General features: G+C 50.5%; 4 protein-coding genes across 4 annotated transcripts in view; 2 read left to right on the forward strand and 2 right to left on the reverse strand.

Annotated features, from left to right (window-relative positions):
- The window catches only part of ADAMTSL3 (ADAMTS like 3), a 108,485-nt gene extending 105,405 nt beyond the window's left edge, over positions 1 to 3,080 (forward strand). The window contains exons 28-29 of the mRNA XM_090263691.1: positions 125 to 339; positions 1,006 to 3,080. Coding sequence (XP_090119817.1) covers positions 125 to 339; positions 1,006 to 1,142 — 352 coding nt within the window. The 3' untranslated portion in view covers positions 1,143 to 3,080. The remainder of the gene's footprint in view (positions 1 to 124; positions 340 to 1,005) is intronic.
- A 2,531-nt stretch (positions 3,081 to 5,611) lies between these two features.
- Positions 5,612 to 15,193, reverse strand: LOC149992153 (stabilizer of axonemal microtubules 2-like). Its single transcript, XM_090263647.1, has 3 exons — positions 15,051 to 15,193; positions 9,288 to 9,490; positions 5,612 to 7,337 (listed from the first exon to the last, which is right to left on the reverse strand). Exons 1-3 carry the CDS (start codon positions 15,086 to 15,088, stop codon positions 6,379 to 6,381), a joined length of 1,200 nt encoding a protein of 399 aa, XP_090119773.1. The 5' UTR covers positions 15,089 to 15,193; the 3' UTR covers positions 5,612 to 6,378.
- On the reverse strand, positions 12,665 to 13,754 carry LOC149992154 (stabilizer of axonemal microtubules 1-like). Its single transcript, XM_090263648.1, has one exon. The coding sequence runs from the start codon at positions 13,020 to 13,022 to the stop codon at positions 12,741 to 12,743; it is 282 nt and encodes a 93-aa protein (XP_090119774.1). The 5' UTR covers positions 13,023 to 13,754; the 3' UTR covers positions 12,665 to 12,740.
- Positions 15,194 to 15,251: 58 nt separating the features above from the next.
- Positions 15,252 to 20,000, forward strand: part of EFL1 (elongation factor like GTPase 1) — a 52,708-nt gene continuing 47,959 nt past the window's right edge. The window contains 4 exon segments of the mRNA XM_090263687.1: positions 15,252 to 15,356; positions 15,853 to 15,962; positions 16,453 to 16,520; positions 18,140 to 18,224. Of these exon segments, the coding sequence (XP_090119813.1) occupies positions 15,872 to 15,962; positions 16,453 to 16,520; positions 18,140 to 18,224 (244 nt within the window). The 5' untranslated portion in view covers positions 15,252 to 15,356; positions 15,853 to 15,871.

Raw genomic sequence — 20,000 nt, forward strand, 5'->3', positions numbered from 1 at the left:
CGCACATCCCTCTCCCGATACCTTGCATCCTAATCATCAAACCCTGTGCGGGGAAAGGCTGCATTCCCAGCAAGAAGTGACGCCCGATTTCCCGTTTTTCACTTTTTTGTCATTTCTGCCTCAGACCCGCGTCCGGGAGGAACTGCTCGCTGGGCGCCTGTGACGCATGCTGGCACGCAGGCCCCTGGAGGCCCTGCACGGCTGCCTGCGGCCGCGGCTTCCAGTCCCGGAGGGTGGACTGCGTCCACGCCGGGAGCTGCAGAGCCCTGGCCGAGAGGCACTGTCTGCCGAGGAAGAAACCGGCGTCCTGGCGGCACTGTGGGGGGCCTTCCTGTGACAGTATGTACCCCTCCCAGGTATCACGACTGCCCCCAAACCTTGCTCGAACCAGACCCTCGGGTCACCTGCTTGGCAGTGTTCTGTCTGAGAGCTCAGGGGAGGGGAGGGGGGCTCTTGGGGCCTTAGGAGGGGAGCTGCTTCCATGTGCGTGCAACATGGGTCCTTCAGAGACGCAGGGAGCCGGGGGCCCTGGTTACTGCCTTCCCTCTAAGGAGCACGGGCAGCCGCTGCCCAGACTCCCCCGGGCCTGGTCCTCCATCCCTCAGACAGGGATCCGTGGCTGGGACCGAGGGGGCAGCGGACGTCCTGAAGTGATCTGGGAAAGTAATCAAAAAGGCCTTCCTGTTGGGGGTGGGTTCATAGCTTTCCTAAGTTTCACGGGGTCCATGACCCTCCCAAAGCTAGGCAGTGCTGCTCTGGGCGCTGAGAGGGGCAGCGTGGGCCAGAAGGGCTGGGGGGGCCCCTAGAACAGGGAGCGGTCCCCTGGCCTAGCTGAGCGGTGAGCGCGGTCGTGCTTCCGACCGGTGCGAAGCCTAGTTCTTCTCTTTCCTCTGTGATCTCCATTTAGGCTTTTCGGGAAGTCCAGTGACTTTTAACTACGTCTCTAATCGGCTACGTGGTCCATGCATATGGGTCTGTTTTTGTTTTGTTTTCTTCTGTTTACAGGAAACTGCACGGACACAACTTACTACTGTACGTTTGTAAAGCATCTTAACTTGTGTTCGCTAGACCGGTACCGGCAGAGGTGCTGCCAGTCCTGCCACGCAGGACAGGCCTCCGGAGCGGCCGGGGTGCTGCTGTGAAGCCGGAACGCAAACGGAAACGCTCTTTTCGCCGTGTCGCTGGTTCACAGATGTGTATTTCTTCAAAAGCTCTAGATCCTGCCGTCAAACCCAGGTCCAGGCACAAGCACCACTGCTAGAATGTTGGACTGCCATTTTCCCGTGGCTGGTTTTCAGTTCCAATTCTGTTAAATGATGGATTCCTGGCCTCGCCAGAACACAGGCAGGCATGCCCTGGCACCGGGGACCGCATCGTGCCCTTCCCGGCAGGCGGCCACCAGGTCACGTGTGCAATGTCACTTGCTGCTGCTTCCTGTGACGTGTAGACTAGTGTAGCGTGTAGGGCCTCTGGGGGACCGGAAACACAGCACCCGGTGGCTTCCTCAGCTCTCGAGTCTTAGGTTCCTGCAGGGTTATGAGGCATATACATTTTAGATGCTCTGGCCGGTAGCTGTTCATGTGTCAGCGCTCCTGGGATTTTTCTGGATCCCTAAGTGTAGTCTGTGAAAAAGACGGTCACTCTGGACAGGCTCGTAACACTAAATGGCCCAAGGATCACGGGGGGAGGCCACCTCGTCTTTGCCCTTAAAGAACCCACGGACGGAAGCAAAGATGCCGACGCCATTTTCCCAACTGCGGAAGCCTCTCTGAGACCCAGCGAGGCATCTTGGAAATCAAAGGAGAGGGAAAGTGGACTTTTTCTACAGATTTTGAAGTATATTCGACGCTTTAAGAGCTGTGAATGAAACTTTTCCTGAGCACGGTGTTCTTCCACACAAACAGAATATCAAAGCCTTGTCGGACTTAACTTATGCATAGAGTGGTACTCCTAAGGGTTTTTATTTTGGGAAAATTATAAGAAAGGAATCTAAATATGAAACACGGTAGGAGAAAAAATTGTTTATGGTAAATAATTGTTTGAGTTTGAACGCGTTTTTCAGCAAATCCAAAGGGAATTCGGGTTAGGCTGGATGTTAACAGTTAGGATGAGGTTTCGAGTTAGGGGTTGGTGGCTACGTTTAGGGTTCGTTTTCGTTTTAGGATTGGATTCGGTGAGGATGGAAGTTAAGTCGGGGTTCAAGCTAGAGTTGGCGTGGGGGCTTAGGGTTGGGGCCGGTGGGGTCAGAGTTGGGGTGAGTTCCAACGGGGCCAGTGCCCGTGTTAGTGACAGCATCCGGGTTTGCAGTCAGTGCTGCTGCTGGGTGGTTTGCGTCCAGCAGTAAATCCTAAGCCCTAACGCTGGTTTTGTTGGGGGGCTCTTTCCCGTACGTTCCACCAGTTACAACTTTTGAGGTCCCGCAGCCCAAGGTAAGGGTCCCTGCTTCTTCAGTCATTGTCCCGGCGGCCTGTACCCACGATGCTTATGGCCTGCTGGCCACAGAGTGACGGGAAGCAGGCTGCGCGGGACCTCGTCGCTGGTTGCTTGTAGGTGAGCAGTGCGTTTGGCTTTGTCTGTGGACACCCTCGCGGGGTCTCTCTGCCGTGTCCCGAGCGCCGGGTCCCTGTCGCACTTCAGCCTCGCAGACACTGTGATGAGCACTACTGTAAGTGGGGGGTGGCGGCTGGGCGCGCGTGGGGGACGCGGAGAGGACACACCAGCCCACAAGTCACTGATCACCAGTCAGTGCTTGATGGTTGAAGGTTTTTAAATTAAAAGAGAGATCATTTGTAAAATACTCTTTGTATATACTTATATGACTTCAAGGTGCAATATTTTATTTTGTACAGTGTGTAATAAAGACGTGGGACATATATTTTTCTTATTAACAGAATTTCTTATTAAATTGATTCACCTTTGTATTTAAAGTTGCTATTTTTCACTGGCTATTGGACTTTTTTCATCTTTTCATTCCAAGGACATTCCTATGTACTGTATTTTACTACTGTTTCTACAACAGAAGAGTAACAATTTCTCTGTCATGATACTTAAGTAACTCAGAAATAAATTCACTTTGATTATGAAGTGGCATCCTTATAAACGCAGGTGGCTTATTTGTGTTACGGCTTTTCGGTAGCTGTGGGGCTTGTCACCTTGGCTGCCTCTTGTGACTCCAGGACGAACCTTGGTGGGTCCGGTGCCCCAGACTGTCCTTTGTCCTTTGGAGTGTGGGTGACAAGACTCAGGGCAGAGCACACAGAGATTCCGCTAACTCCCTTAACCTCATCATTTACGGTCTGTGAATCAGTTACACAAATGTCAAGGGAAGAAGGGCAGGAAAGGACGTGCACACAGACAGCCTGAAGCAGGGCTGGAAGCGGGTGGGAGTCCGGGGAGCGGGAGGCGCTCACCCCCCCCGTATTTTGTCCGTGTGAGGAGGGTAGGGACTAACGTGAGAGGGCTGCACCTGGGGGCCTTTCTTCGCCTTCCAGGCCTCTGTGTTGTGCTTCGGGATTAGCAGTGAGTCTCAGAGACAACAGTCAAGGTCTCGGAACTGAGATTCCCCCTCATCCGCCAAAGGCCTTAGAGTTGCCAAGGCCACTTAGGAGATAAGCAGCTTTACACCTCAAATGTCGCCAAAGTGTGCCTTCATCTTTCTTCTTCTGCTGTTGCTCCTTTTTTTTAATAAATTTGTTTCCACTAATGCCCACACAGGTTCTGAGGAGCAGAGAGCATTACCAGGAGAGAGAGGAACACTTAGCATCTTCATTTCCAATTCAGAGACAGACGTCTCCCTAACGACTAATACTGTGGAGCATCTTTTCAGATGTGGATTTGCCACCTTTTATAGGTGGAATTGTGTGCCCTCCCCGACGAACTTTGGAAATAGGAGCTTTGCAGATGATTAAAATGTGGTTACAGGGTGGGTGCTGTGCGTGAGAGTCTTGTGTCTGTGAACACCAAGATGACCGATGTTTTTATAAATTTAGACACAGACGTGTGCATGCAGGGAGAACACCATGCGAAGATAAAGGCCGGGATCCGCAGGCCAGGGAGCGCAGAGATGACCAACTCCAGAACCGGGAGAGAGGAACAGAAGAGACTCTCCCTCTCGCAGCCTCAGGGGGAGCCAGTTCTGCCAACACCTGGCCTCAGACTTCTTGCAGAACGGGAGACGGGACATTTCTGCTTTTAAGCCACCCAGGTCACGGTATTTTGTTACAGCAGCCTTAGCAATGATACCTACGTCTATATGTATGCTTTGGTGAAGTATCTGTGTACAGCTTTCAGCCATTTTTTCCTACTGTTGAGTTTTTAAAGTTCTTGATATATTCTGGATAGATGCCCTTTGAAGTGAGTTTTATGGGTAAAGAAACAGGGCTCAGAGAGGGGAAGTAATTTGTATGAGGTCACGTACTAGTCTGTCTGTGGGAGAAGATACAGTTCCCGTTATGCAGACCAGCATCTGCAGTGCTTGCTGGCTGTAAGCCTGTCCTGGCCACAGAGCCTCACTGTATTCTACAGTGGCTACAGGTGGACTATCAGTGGGGACACTGGAGGTGACAGTGAAGAAGCCCTGGCCACCCGGGGAGAAAGGCATTGGGGAGAGTCCTGAGTCTATAGCGTGGTGTGAAAATTGGCACATCCATGTAAAACATCACTGGGCAGAGAGGTAAAAAGCTGAGTCCTTGCCCTGGCCGGGTAGCTCAGCTGGGTAGAGCATCATCTGGATACACCGAGGTTGCAGGTTCAGTTCCCGGTGAGGGCACATATAAGAATCAAGCAATGAGTGCATCAGTGAGTGGAACGACAAATTGATGTCCATTTCTTTCAAATCAATCAATACATTTTTTTTAAAGGTAAGAATATCAAATTATGTACAGGTAAACCTAGATAAGACTTTATTAAAAGCTCTATTTTCCAGGGAAAATTGGGTACAGAAATGACTTCATGAAAATTTATTCCATTACATATTGATGCTTTATTAATGTAACAGAGAAATATAAAATCTTACATATCATAATTTTAACTAATAAGTATAAAAGTAAATTAAAACAAACTACTTTGAAATAATTAAAAATATTTTAACCAAACGGACTTATTCTCAAGTATATAGTTTGAAACAAATCTAAAGCTACAAATGACTGAACTTTAGGATTAACCCTATTCTCCCATAATGCAATGATTTATCAAAAACACAAGCAAGAAGAACTTAATTCATTAGGAGACTTTCAGTACGTATAGATGCAATGTGTTCTTTCTACTTCACGTGGACAAGGAGGACGTAGGGGTGCCCCCTGCCGCGCCCCGTCCTTCTGAGCTGTGACTCTGGGCATGGCGATCAGGGGCATCGTTACCGGAGGTGACTGAAGATTTCTTCAGAGGTGTCAGTCTGTCCAGCAACGACTTCAGCAAGTGCTTTTTCCTGCTTGGACTCACCGTCGTTCAAACCATGTTATTCCCACCGACCAAGCTCTCCGTTCTCTGTGACAACTTCCCAGGTGGTTGTGAAGCTGGAGAGGGAAGCCTTCTCAGAAGTCATACTGCTCAGAAGCTCGGCCCAAATCGGGGTGTCCTGTAACCCTCGCTAAGGCCAGGAGCTGAGGAGTAGGTAATTTTCCTAACTTCGCAGAGGATAAAACAGGTACGAGAAGAGATGAAGCAGCTTATTGCAACCGCGGACAGTTGTTCAGCTTTGACTTTCTGGGTTCTGATGTAGCCTGTGATCTGGTACACCAAGCCATTTTGGGGAGGTAGTCGGGGGCTTTTTACAAATGAAGACACTGAGGCTCAAAGACATGAGTCAGTTGCCCAGGGCAGCACAAACAGAATCTGACGTCATTGGAACTTGAACTGAAATCCCCTGGTTTCTGGCCGACAGGGCCTCTTTCCAACCTGAACGCCGAGAGGAGCAGCCGCCGACTCTGGGCTCTGTCCCCTGTGTAGAGGCCCTGAAGTCTCAGGAAAGTGGGTATTGTTGTCTGGGGACAGGGATCCACATCTCATTTCCAGGGAGGTGCAGACAGCCCTCGTGTGCTTGATGGGTGATCGCTGGCCTGCAAGTCACCGTACAGCTGCCATAATTACAACACAAGCATAAATGATAGCAGACTGGAGACAAGTTACTGAACAGCATGTTGGAGAGTAGTTCCAATGGGAATGTACGTGTTTCAGCTTTCAGAAATGCATGTTAAAGCCCAGTCATGGGCACAATATCAGCACAAAATGGATTTTAAGGTCCTGATTTCCTAGGAGAAGTTTTTCAATTCTCTTGCTTAAAAATGTACAGATTGGTTTCAGCTCTCTCATGAGCTTTTTTCTACTATAAACAATTGAGTTTGCGCTTGGAAAGCCAGCATCCCCTGAACTGGCCTCCTTTCAAAGAGGGCTCGCTGGCTGCAAGGCCTGCACGGGGGACGTGACCTTGCGGAAGAATCTGTGGCCTCGGGAGTTTGTGTTTTCGTAGACGTAGCCTGGGGGAGAAGGGTAGCTGGCAGGGCAGACTTCCTGTTTCTTGGGGGCATACTCGGTGGAGTACACGGTCACATCATCGAAGGGACCGGAACTCTGAAAGGGAGCGTTCGAGGGCTTACAACTCTCCGTGGGCACCAGCTGGTGTGGCACGTAGTGAGCTCTGAACGTGCTCAAACCATCGAATTTCCCGGAGGGGTGGGGCACCTGCGGCTGCTTTTTAATGGGTCCTCGGGGACAGTGGTCCCAGGCTGGGAAGTCTTCCTTCGTGGTGCTTTTTCCTTGGAAAGGGCACTTGGTATTTCTCCGGTGGGACACAGGCCTGATGGCGACGGCGCGTGCCGCCTGATAGGGGACGTAGTCGAGCTGGCTGGTGCTGTGTGTCTCCATGGCCCCCGGAGGGACGTAGGCGGGTACCTCCTTGACTCCAGGGGGCGGGACCTCCCAAGGCTGAAAACTGTCCCGGAATTCAGTGCTTCCCTCAAACGGAGCATTTTGGGCCGCCCTGGGGTGTGCAGGCCTGCAGATCTGGGCGCTTTCACCGACGAGACCCTGAAAGGCACATCGGTGAGTTGTGAGGTCCTCGAAGGGCTGGCTGGGTGGCCTGTAAGCTTCTCTGGGCCGAGCAGACTGGGATTCCAGCTGGTACGGCACGTAATCAAGGCAATGGCTCGTGTCACCGTGAAAAGGGGCTGTGGGAGGTCTGACCTCAGAGCTGGGTTTAAAGCTTCGCCGCAGCTGCATCTCCTGGGGAACGTAGTCGTCCTGAAATGTAGTTGAGTTTCCAAATTTCACAGTGGGGGGATAGTACGTGTGTTCTGGTTTATAAAGTTCACTTTTCTGAATGTCCCAAGCTCTGTAATCATCTTGGAAAAAAAAAAAAAGAGAGAGAATTTTTAAATACAGAAGAAAAGCACGATCCTGCCAAAATCATGACCTAATTCTCTCATTGCCAAACAGCCGGCCATTTCTGTTAGAAATCTGAACACCCACCCGGTAGGGAGGTCCTCTGACTTCCATCAGCTCTGTTCTTTTGCCTGCATTTCCACCTGCTCTTCCTCTGCGGCCCCCTCTTTCATACATGTAACTTCCCACGTTAGACTTACCTGGTTACCCCGCCAAGGAAAGGAACACTGGAGCCTGAGTGTTGACCGTGTTTTGGGTGAAGACAGTTTAGGAGACATGGTTGTGTTCCCCAGAGCTGGTTGGGACTTTCACTCTAGCTCATAAAGCCTCTAGTAAACCATAAAATCTGGGATTCACGTGAGAGCAAGGGCCCCACTGTGTGAGCGAAGGTGAGGTGGGTATTACCGCTTGCTCTGGGGGGACCCCTCACAGGAGAGAGAGTTCCAGCTCCTTTGTGTGACAGGATGCTCTGAGCAGAGATACAGGGTAACTCATGGTATCCCCAAAAGATCACTGGCTTCCATGTGCTGCCTCAGGAAATGGACTTCGAAGCATTCCCCAAAGACACAGGGCCGACTGGGGGTCAGGGAGCTGAACCGGGTGCTTTGGGAAGTGAGAGAAACTGTATGTACAGCTCAGAGGTGACACACTCAGGAACTCAGGTGAGGTTAGAGTTCCACGCCCGAATTCTGCCCTTGCTGCTGGCCGGGGCCCTGGGAGGAAAACGGAAGAGCTTGCACCTCAACCGAGGGTCATTTGGGTTTTCTTTTTCTAGATGAGAAAGGCAGAAAGCTGAGAAATACCATCAAATGGACTTCAGCCCAAAATAATGTATTTCTAAATAGCGAAAATTAACTTATAAAGGAGAGAAGTTGTAAAAGATAAAGTGTTAAGAGTCTAAAGCCCGTTGCCATGTTTAGGTGAAAGGCCAGAATGCAAATGCTTATTATTATACCTCCTTTGAGGAGAAAAATTCCTCATCCGTAAGACATTTCTGCCAAAGTGGCCAAGTTTGGGACCAAGCGTTTACTCCCACCTCAAGCGGCTGACGTTTGGGGGAGGGTGGCTGCCTGGGCCAAGGCAGGCGAACTTGGGGGCTAGCAGAGGCCCATGAAACAACCTGGCAGGACAGGAGGAGCTGGGTCATGCATGTTCTTGTTTTTGTGAACCTCGATCTGCAGAGACGAGAGAGAGAGACAGAGAGACAGAGAAAGAGAACAGGTCTTTGAATCCTTAGCTAAAGTCCCTCTTAATCCCTGGTTAATATTCCTTGTTCCGAAGGCTACGTTTTCTGATATTAATATAACCCGTCCTACAGCTTTCTTTAACTAGTTTGCATGGTATACATTTTTCCATTCTCTCTTTTAACCTAGCTATATCTAGGTTTTACGTAGACAGCACATAGTTGGTTCTTTTTCTTTTTCATGTACTATGACGATCTTTGTGTTTTGATTACTGTGGTTAGATCACTTACCGTTAATGTAATTATTGATGCAGTTAAACTAAAGTCTTCACTCTTGTTGGTTTTGAAGATGGTTGCTAATGGACCTGCTTGAGTTTAAACTCACTCTGGGATGGAAGGAAAGGGACGGTACCAGCCAAATGCAGCATAAGGCAGCAGAGTGAGACACACTGCTTGCTCAGTGGTGCCCTTTGCTTTTATGTGCTTTAGATGGAAAAAACTAAGTTGACTTTTGGACAGGAATTCAGGTCTCTTAAGTCTCTATGAGGCAAATGGTCTCTTGGTCATTGTACAACATTATTTTGACCAAAGAGAAAAATTTTTCCCCCCTAAGCCATGAGGACAAAGTTTGGCAACGAACCAGAATAATGATTTGATGTTAGACATCAAAGCTGGAAGCGAGTTCTGGTTTTCTTTCGGCTCCGTCCTTTTTGAAATGGCGAGTTACCTTTATAGGTTGGGACAGTGTCCAGCTTCCCTTTCTGAACTTGTGGTCTCTCCCAAGGCCGGACTATGGCCACAGGCTGAACTTTGTAAGAATTAAAGTCCCGTCTGTAGGTAGTGTGAAGGTCAATCTCCCCCTGTTTTGGTTTGTAGTCTTCTGGTACATGGCGAGGCTGCTGGACTATTTCGTAAGGACGATAGTCTGATCTGAAATATATAAATTTCAAACATGGCCTCACAGATCCTTTTACTTCTACTTGTTTCAATGCAGTATTGGAATTTTCAGGGTTTTGTTTTTTTTTTTTACTGGGAAAGTTTAAGAAGATATTAAAATGGTTGATAATTGACCAACTATTTGAAAGAAATAATTGAATTCCTTCACGTCCTATCCAGTGACTAAATACCTCAAGAAATAAATGTCAAAAAGTCTAGTTTTCAGGACTTCATCATAATGGCTCCCTAGTTAACTAGATCTTACATAAATAAAATCTTTCCATGATTGAATTTTTTCCTAACCTGGAAGGAGGTCTCAGGTGGAAAACTTAATGAATTGAAAAAAATTTTAAATATATCCCCTGGGTCCACTTTGTAAATCCTTATCCATCCTACTTAAAGGCTCTAGTGAACTATTGGGGCATGCTTTCTTCTTCTTGAAGTCATTCTGTCTTCCTGCTCGTCTTTAAATAATCAACTCCGGCCTTTCAACATAAATCACATTCCTAGAAAGGATGTGAGTCTGACTCATCCTTGGACTCCCCTGAAGCCCTGACGGGAGTGAGGCCACATGGCAGTGCGGCTATGCTAGGCCTCGTGTGACGTCGTGTGGCAGAGCTAGGGCTGCAGCCCCTGCGGTCGTCTGGTGGGAGGGGAGACCAGGGTCTGAGTGACCACACTGCCAGGGCCCAAATCCTGGCTCTGTCGTCCACTTGGTGCGTGACCCTGGGCAGCTTCGTTAGCCTGCCTGGGCCCCGTTTCCTTGTACATAACATAGGACAATAGCATCCTCTGCCTCGTGGGGCTGTTTTATGGGTTGAGGCTCACAAACACGAGAGCTTGGTACACAGTAAGGGCAGTTCGTTAGCTGCTACTCTTATTACTGCCAAGTCTTCAAAACTGCATTTCTCCCCCTGCTGGAGTCTATTGACCGTGTCACTCATTTTGATTTATTTAAACCATCTTGCATTAATATTTTCTCTATGTCCATCAGCTCCAAAAGACAAACCCAGACTCACTGAATGCTTCCTCCTCTTCACAACAGAACTTCCTAGACTTGCTCAGTCCGTTTCCTCTCCCCGGCAACCCCTTCAGCCTGGTTCCCAGCCCTGTCGCATCTCTGCTGCTGCTCGAGGGCTCAGACTTCTACGTGATTAAATCCCTCAGACAGGTTTCGTCCCCGCCTTACTTGGCCTCTCAAGCAGTGACTGACGTTGGTGCCCAGGGAATCCTCTGTTCATGTCCTTTCCTCTTGTCACTGCTGAGGACAAGTCGTCTGCTTACTACCGGTACAGCAGTGACGCTCCGGGTTCTACCTCAGCTCACAGCGCTTCCCTGAACTCCATGCCAGCATTTACGGTGGCCTCTTGGGTATTCAGGGGCGCCTCAAAACTCACGGTGCTTCTTACCGACCTCACTATTTCCTCCAACAAATCTGGTCCTTTAGCTTGTTCCCTAGGTCAGCGCACGTGTGGCCGTCTCCCCAGCTGCACAGCCCAAAATCCAGGACGCGCCCTTCGCATGCGACTTCCTTCCTGGGACGTTTCTGACAGCCACCTTCACCAGAGGCAGCGTCTGTGAGCATAGAGAGGTGGGGACCACATGGCTTCCGCTCACCCCTGTATCCCAGGTGCCCAGCATAGAGCCTGACGCTTCATAAATATTACTTAGTGGACGAATAGTAGTAGAAAGCACATACCTCTGCCTCTCCAGACTTGTGAGTTGTTCTTTGCTTTTCCCAAACGCCAGCTAGAGAGCAATAGGCTAAAACGCAGTGAGCGGGTGGAAGAACAGGGGGAGGACAGAGATAGTGTAGAAGTCTGCGTTTCTCTGGTCGGGTCGGTGAACTGTTAGAAAGAGCACCTCCAAAGCCAGAGCAGCTTTCTAGAAAGACGTCGCAAAGGGTCAGCGCACCTTTGCTCATCTGACACACCCGACACGGGCCATGTCTGGAGTCACACTTGCAGGGCAGACTTCCTGCCAACTCTGCCATCACCTACGCTGTGCGCGCAGAATGAGCTCTATTGGAAATGAAAGGAAAATGGATTCACACAAAAAATGGAAGCTGTTGGAGAGCGTGGCTTTAAACCCTAAATTAGACAAGTCTCAAGTATGAGCTCCTTGAAACCAGAAATCTCTTATTGATGCTTTTGTGCTTCATGCCTAAGACTGTGCCTTGAATACAGTGTGCACATTAACAGAATAAAGAAAATAAGTAACCCATTGTACTGGCAAATGTATAAAGAGATCAAAAAAGCTAGGTCCAAATGACAAGTTTAGGCTTAGGAGGACTGTTTTTTTTAATCACCCACTGAATAAATATCAAGTGCCTACTATGTGCTAGTAGGCATTGCACGAGGTTTCTGGACACCGAATGCTGAGACGAGATTAGACACAGTTCCTGTGTTCACGGAACACAGAAGCCGATCTCATGATAAGTAACAGGAAGATGCTTTGGGAGCTGATACAGAGGGCTTTTGCCAGCTAGAAACTGGGTGGGTGGCACAGGCCTTCCAGAGTGGTCACTGAGGTGAGGTCTGCAGGCTGAAAGGGCATTAAAAAGAGGGAGGGAACATGTCAGGCAGGTCAGAGCATCTCAGAAGGCCCTGTGGCAAGTTAAGCCTGGTACTTTGAAGACATGGCAAGTCTCCTGTGGGATATAAGCGTAAGCGTACACAGGGCGTTGCAGGGAAAACCAATTAGAGAAGCGAGTGGGGACCAAGCCACGAAGGGTTTTTGGTAAGGATTTTGGTGGATATTAAATCCAATAAACCCAATTAAAAAAATTGCAACCTAAAAAAAATAGTGTTTGATTTTTCTAAAAAAACATAATAAAGAAGTAAATACAGTGGGAAAGTATAAGATTATTTTAAGCAAAAGGATTAGATCTGCATGTTAAAGGATCACCTTGGCAATGTGTAGAAGTGGCTGAGCGATGCAGAAAGCAGAGGAGACAGATACAGGTTAGGAAGCTCTGATGTTCCTCTAGGTCTTGCTCACAGTCGGAAACAGGTGCATGCAAGAGATTTTAGCAGGTAAAAACTATCAGTAGGACTTCTTCTTTCCCTTCTCACTGTTTGCTATTCAAACTTAATTCTCATCAAGTTGTGACTCATCTAGTGTCTTGCTTCCTAGGTTGGGTCAACTTAAATCCACGAAAGAGTTCAATTTAAAGAGTTAAACAACTTTATTAAGACCAGAAGGGTTGGGAGAAAAATAAGTAAAGCAAGTAGTTTCTCAATATTTACTTAAATGTTGTTATTCCTTCCATTTTACCACGGTATGCTCGAAATTCTTGCTTGGGTTTAAGACTCTGAGCTGGAAGAACATTGCCGTATGTAGGATATTTTTCCAGATATTCAGTGGTTGGGCAGTACACATCAGAATTTTCATAAATCCTTGTGGTCCCATGTGGACAGTGATGTCGCCTGTGCAAACATAAACAAGCTGAAAGATTATTTTCACTTTCAAAAACATTTTGTATGATAATTACATTGTAGTCAGATACCTTGGATAAACTCAGCATCTCTAAATTTAAGAGCAGCTTTACAAAATAACAAAAACAAAACCAAAACCTTCCATTTTTCTACTTTTTCTGCTACGGTGTTTATGAAAAACAGTGAATCAGTTAGGGTGTATCTTTATGTGGCAAAAACTCTGGCTTCCCTCTGACAACAGTTTAGTGCGTCTTCTGCTACAGAAGTGGAAAAGCTAATAAGCGAATTTCCCGGGCCCTTGTAGGCAGGCTCCACACACAGCTTAGGTCTCACCTACAGGCTGTGCTCACATGAGGCTGGTTGAGAGGGAGCCACCCGGGACAGGCTGGCCTGCAGGGGTGGGACAGGGGCGCAGAATTTGCAGCCAGCAGTTGGTAGCTGATGTCCTGCTCTGCAAGGTGGCTGCCCGGCTTGGCACCGATGAGCGATCAGAAGCCGAAAGAAAGTTGGTTATCGTCACCAATTCTGTTTTTTCTAGCATCTTCCGATTTTGTTTCCCAATATAAAATAAGTCCATCACCGTTTCACTCACATGAGCGATTGGATAAACACACTGCAGAGAAAATTACGTTAGGAGATGGAGGGTTTGCTTTGATAGAGTGGAGGAAATAGATTTTTGAAAATGTTTAGGCACATAGTATGAAAAAAAATTCAAATAGGAGGAAGAAAATAGCAGCAACAGTTTCCTTTAAGAGGTCTTGTGACAAATCTTGGTCCTTCTAGAGGCAATGTATTGACATATTATTGCTCGTTCTCCTTGGGTTGTTTTTTTTTTTTTTTTTTCCCGTCTCCTTTATTTCTAGCAGGTAGTTGGGACCGTTGTATTTCCTTGTTGCCAGGCAGAGAACAGAAAGTCTCTGAAGTCAGCACATTTTTCTGTCTCTTTAAAAAACAATCCATGGAAGAGATGAAAACAGGTGTCCCTCTAGAGATGAAAGACAGTGTGTCTTAGCTTCCCAATGGGGAAAGAGATGGTCTTGGACTGAAAAAAAAAAAAAAAAGGAAAAGATTCCTCCAAAGACAGGAGGAGGGGCTCATAGGAAAGGCGGGGATGTCCACAGCACGAGGTATCAGTGTCCCAGGACCTCAAAAGCATTGGCTAAGAGGAAACCTAGTCATGGCTCCCAGCTTTGCCAGATACTTGTGCCTCAAACATCAACCCGAAAGCGAGGGTGGCGCCACTTGTGAAGGGTCTTGCGAAGAGACCGTCAGTGGGGAGCATGGCCAGTGTCCACAGTCCAGGGGGCTGCTCACACGGACCTCAGCTCCCTGGGTCCGCGCTGCTGGAGGAAGGCGGCCTCCGCAGTCACGAAGACTGAATGGATGTTGGGTTGGGCAGCAAGATTTAGAAAAAAACTTAAGCAATTTTTGCACATCACATCTTTTGGATTCATGCCCCCAATGTCACCTTATCTGTTAACGGGCATCTATTTACTAATTATAAACAACGTTTACCATGAAACTAGGGGGATCTGCTGTCCATCAACGTGCAGTGATTCCCTTTGGAGGGGATTACAGTGCGGAGGGAGTGACATATTCACGACATTTATTTAGCCAGTACTGATCTGATCCCTGGGTCAACAAGGAAGCCGAGGAAGAAGACTGCTGACAGCATTGGGAGGTGTTAGGAAGGACTCACAGGCCAATCCTGGGTCTCGGGGGGGGCGACTACTACCCGTCCCGGCGCTCAGATCCCAAAGGAGCGCTGCCTGGGTGGGAACGGGAGTAGGGTCAGGCTGGAGAGGAAACAAGTCTAACACGAGCTGAAAACTCGGGGACTGCACACAGTTTTGTTCTATCCTTTTTCTCGACCTTTCTTTTCCTTCCTTAAAAAAAAAAATTGCGGGGCATCCAGTCTGCCAGTCGGCTCCGATCGCACCGCGTCACCAGCCCTAAATGCGGCCACACCTCCCCGTCTACCCGCCTGGCCCGAGGGAGGTCGGTTCGCCCCCCGGACAGGGAGCCTGCACCGCAGACACGCGTAGAGCCGGCGCCCGCGTCCCCTGCGCCCCTGGCGACCGCCCGAGGCTCCGGACCCCGCCCCGGGCGCGTCTCACCCGCAGGTGCAGATCTGGCACAGGCACCGGCTCCTCATGCTGCCCGCCCGCAGGGTCCGCTCCGCCGCGCCTCACACGGCAGCGGCCTTCCAGGTGCCACGGCGCCTGCCGTCGTCAGGGCAACGCGGCCTCCCGGGAGACGGACGCGGCGCCAGCTTCCGGTGGCGTCAGCACGCTCGGGTCAGAGGTCGTGCGTCCCCTTCCCCGCCCCGCGCGCCGGCGTTCTGCACCCGGGGAGCTGTGGGCACCTCAGACACGCGCGTGCAGCCCGGCAAGGGGTCCGAGCGGAGCGGGGCGGCCGAGCGCGTGAGTGCGGGCAGCCCTTCGCGCGGCGTCCTGGTCGGCCGGCTCGGAGCCGGTGCGGGCGGGCGGGCGCGGGGGACGAGCGGCTGCCCTGTGTGGACCCGGGACCCGCGGGCTGAGGTGACGGGGGTGCAGCGCTGAGGCGTTTCCTGTGGAAAGGGACGAAGGGCCTCAGGGCCGCGCGTGGTTGGTTAGCTCGTGAGCTCCAACTTTCCTTAGACTCCGCGGGCGGCCGGAGGGGCGGCAGGGTCCGCGAGCGCTCGCGGCGAGCACGGCCCCGGGGGTCCCCGCGGAGCGCCCGGCGCCCAGAGCCGCGTCATGCGTGGCCGCTCCCGCGGGCGCGCCGAGCCGACGCCCCGAGCTTTCCTGCTCCGGCCGGACTTGGGCCCCGCGGAGTCTCCGGCCGGAAGCGCCCGCGCGTCCCCAGCGTGGGGCCCCCCCGCGGTCTTGTCGGCGCCCGGTAGCCCAGGTGCCATCTGCAGCCCTTTTCGATTTCCAGTCGCCGGAACTCAGCGGCCATGGTGCTCGGTAGTTTGGAGAAGATGGTTCAGCTGCAGAAGAACACCGGCAACATCAGAAACATCTGCGTGCTGGCGCACGTGGACCACGGTGAGCGTCCGTCCTAGGTGTCGCCTCGGCGGGAGTTACGGGGCCGCGCGGGAAAGTGTCGGCGGCAGAGGCTGGTTTTGCCCTTTTGAGCCGCTGCCCACGAGAGGGGGAGGTGGTCGGGATAATCACGACACAAACTTGGGGACCGCCGTGCAGGACGGGTTTTAGTAGCTGCGTTAAGGGGTTTGTCCGAGGCGTTTTGATGTGCACGCGAGAGTCGAAGCGTGTGCGTTTTCCTGCGTGTAAGTTCCGCACGTGAAGGCGGGGGCTGGGCAGCGTTTCTGGAGGATTGATGGGGTCCGCGTGGGGGAGACAAGTCCTAGGGCCGTAGCGCTGGCAGCTACGTCCTCCCAAACTGTAATTAAACTCTTTCACGGGCCCCCCGTGTCTCGCTTCGCTCCGCACCAGGACCAGGAAGTGTTGGCGGAGCCGGTTCTTAGCGTCAGGTGATGAATCTGTAGACGTGTCACTAATGCTGTTGCGTTAACAGGAAAAACCACTCTGGCCGACTGTCTGATATCGAGCAATGGAATCATCTCCAGCCGCCTGGCCGGCAAGGTACGTCGTTGCGGTCGATACATCCTTGTGCGCGTTGTCTGTCCACATGTGATGAATCGTTGGTGGCGTTCGTGGAGAGCCTCTGGTGCCGCTGGTCAGGTCACATCCTGGCGGAATTGTGGACGTTTTCACGGAGGAAGAGGTTCTTGGCCGGTGGATGAGCTGGGCGGTTGGAGGAGGAGGCAGAGAAGCCATCACGGGGATGGTGGATGCAGTGGGAGAAGGCGCTTGATTTGAGTGGAAGAGTTGCAGGTAAACTACGGAGAGACAACCCACGCTTGGAGGAAAGGGAGTGCCAGCTTATCAGAGACCTTGAAGGCTAAGCCGGGAACCCGAGAAAGTCCTCTGTGCCATGACGACAGTCACGTTTTAGAAAGTGATGTTCAAGGTGCCTTAATTTCCTGCTGTACTTTGAAAGGACTCGGGATGACCTACTTGCGGTACGAAACGAGAGGTGTTCCTTCGCTTCACGAAATAAGAACATGATCGGCAGGATTTGTCAGGGGCCTGGGCACAGGGAGAGGAGGAGATGGAGAAGCAAACTTGCATCCGGAAGCACACACGGGAAGCAGACACCTGTAGAGCCACACGAGGCTGAGGCCTTCCTGAGAGGTGGCGAGGGGCCAGTAGTGGGACCCAAGGGGAGAGAGAGAAAGGAAGCCAGGAGATGTTCGGCCGCTGGAAGAATATCGCAGGCATGCACGAGCTCGCTCACGCATGCACAGAGGGTGGTTACCTGGGTGTGTCTCGTGCCACCGTGATCAGGCAGGGGGAGGGGTGAAAGGATCCGTGTGGGTGGCCAAAGGTCCCGGGGAGCTTGGGGGAGTTCGGTTTGCCAGAGCTGGGAGGAGGAAGCTCTTCTGAAAACGAATGTGGGATGAATCTGTGTGGCTGTCCCGTGACAACATGTTACTCTGAGGCCTTTGAATGAAAGAAAGGACTGTAAAGGTGGAGAAGTTTGGGAAAGTTGGACAGAGAAGCAGGGCAGGGGACAACTGAGTCTGCTGAGGCCAGAGGGAGGTTAGTGAGGGGCTTGGGGCCAGGGAGCAGGAGCTGGTGGGCTCTCCAGGTAAGTGAAGCCCCTCTGCAAGCCCTTACCTATGGGCATTAACGCTTTATGAAAGCCATCAGCTAAATGGCACTGTTAGAAAAATCTCCTACCCTATCGTTCTCTCTTTTTTAAATGTGTTTAAAATCTAATTTGGGGATAGAAGGGAAGGCTTCTCTTCTAGAGACCTTCTGTTGCATCTCTGTTCAGGCTTTGTTAGAGAGCCTACGAATAGGAGGAGAATGGCTGTGTTCTTGATGAGTGGAAGAAAATCCCCCAAACACTCCCTTCTGTGAATTGTTCGTGGATTGCCCACTCATTCGTGGCTGAAAGTTGAGCAGCTTTTGGGGAGGGTATGTGGTGTGTGAATGCGTTTGGAAAGTGGTAATGTATTTGAAGTTGTCTCTTCCCCATGAGCACTTTCATTCCTCAACCCCTTTCCCCTTGAAACACAAATGGCATTTAAATAGTTTAAAAGGTAAGCCTTTAAAGCAAAAGTCCAAGTCCTTCCATTTTAATGTTACATTTCAATGCATTGGGGAGTAAGGAGGCATATGCTGTGTTCTTCCAGTTACGGTACATGGACAGCAGAGAAGATGAACAGGTCCGAGGCATCACCATGAAATCCAGCGCCATTTCACTGCATTATGCAAAAGGTAAATTGCATGCTCTTTTAAAGAAAAATAGTTTTGAATCTTCTGCATCTTTTCCTGTATTAACTGCAGGCCTCAGTTCTTTTGCTTTTTATATTCCACAAATTGCATCCTGGCTTCTCCAGATCATGTTGTCAGAGTCAAGCTGTCCAGACTGGGACGTACTTGGGGACCTCTGGGTGACTTGTAGGTAGAAAAACTGGCTGTTCATACCTGCCCCCCCCCCCTCCATCTACCCAGGTGAGTGCGTGGACGTTTCTAGAAGGAAGGTCAGGCATCCTGGGACCCCAGTGGCTCGGCCTTAGTGTCCTGTCTCCCGGCTGGATCCTTGTTCTGTCGTGTGGCCTGTGTATTGGGTTGAGAGTCTTATTTACGTAACTGGTAACTGGGGGTTGCCGTGACTGTTGCAGCTTCTGTCCCCAGATACGGATGTCTGTCGGACAGTAACTCTTCTAGGAACTGAAAAGGATCATTGTGTTTCTCCAGAGGTCATTGATAGGTTTCAGGAGTTTGGTTTGGCCAGAGCTGTGGGAATGGAAGCCTTTCCAGAAATTAAGGAATTACCAGTGGATGAATAAATGGGACAGTCCCATGACAACAAGTTATTCTCACGGCCCCCGTGCACTTTGGAATCCTTAACCTGTTGTTCAGCCATCTGCTACCCGTGGAATCTTGGCTTTTGAGATGAAACGCAAGCCATCTAGAGTACAGTGGTTCACGATGTGTCTTTGCAGTTAGATGGGTTTGAACTTGCACTCTGCCATTTTGCATTGGAGGATCTTAGGCAGCTTACCTCGGAGTCAAGTTCTGGCTGATGTGCTGGAGAAAGGTATTTAAGTTCTTGTGCCCTGGCAGTCTGCCCATTTTACATTGGGCTGGTGGTCGTAACTGCCATGAAGGGTGGCTGTTACGCAGACACTAACGTCTGTAAAGGACTTAGAACAATGCCAGGCACAAAGAGGCGAGGCACAGGTGGGTGCTCTGGCCTCGGTTAGTGTTGTTTTATCAGCATCAGCATCATTCAGGGCACAAGTCAAGTCCTGAGGTTGTTAAAATTACGCCAGGGACAGTCCTTCGAGTGGCTCTGAGTTATGGTATCGCACCCTGCGGGAGTTCTGGAGCCCACAGAGGCTGAGGAGCAGTGAGAGTGAAGAATATATGCAGGTGATTGAGCGTTCAGATCCTTAGTTTGCCTTTAAAAAGACAATTATGGCACATTAGCAGTAAACGGGGAATACGTATAGAATTCTAGCGAATGATTGTTTCTCTGCGTGGTTTGTTGTGTTTTAATGAGAGGCCTCCATAACCTGGGCGGCCAGTTCTGGGCTGCCCGGGGCTGCACAGGGTGGGGGGGACGCGGAGCCCCGCGCTGCGGCAGCTCGTGTGCGGTCTCCCCGCCAGAAGCCCGACACGTTCATTTCTCGTGAGGATTGAAGGAGGTAACGTGTGAGAGCTCAGCGCACTGCTGGGCACAGAGTAACCGCTCCGTGACTTTTTGTAGAATTGCCTCTAAATCGTGATGGAGCGGGCTCACCTCTGGTCTTAGAGAGTTTGTAGGGAATCTGTTGGCCAACCGCTTTGTGTCTTTTCAAAGTGGCGTTTTCTCTTTTGGCCTCTGAAGAGCCTTCCCTCTCAGGCATGGGTTTCTTTTAGTCTCAACCTGCTGATCTGTAAGGCAGCCCAGTAACCCATATTCACCTAATGGGGGTGTTGTAGGGGTCAGTACAGTGTGAGAAGCACACGTGAAGTGTTTGCTTGGGCCGGGCCTGACTCGCAGGG

The sequence above is a fragment of the Furipterus horrens genome, unplaced genomic scaffold (assembly GCF_987537825.1).
Source record: "Furipterus horrens unplaced genomic scaffold, mFurHor1.1.pri manual_scaffold_16, whole genome shotgun sequence".
In the NCBI taxonomy this organism is placed as follows: Eukaryota; Metazoa; Chordata; class Mammalia; order Chiroptera; family Furipteridae; genus Furipterus; species Furipterus horrens.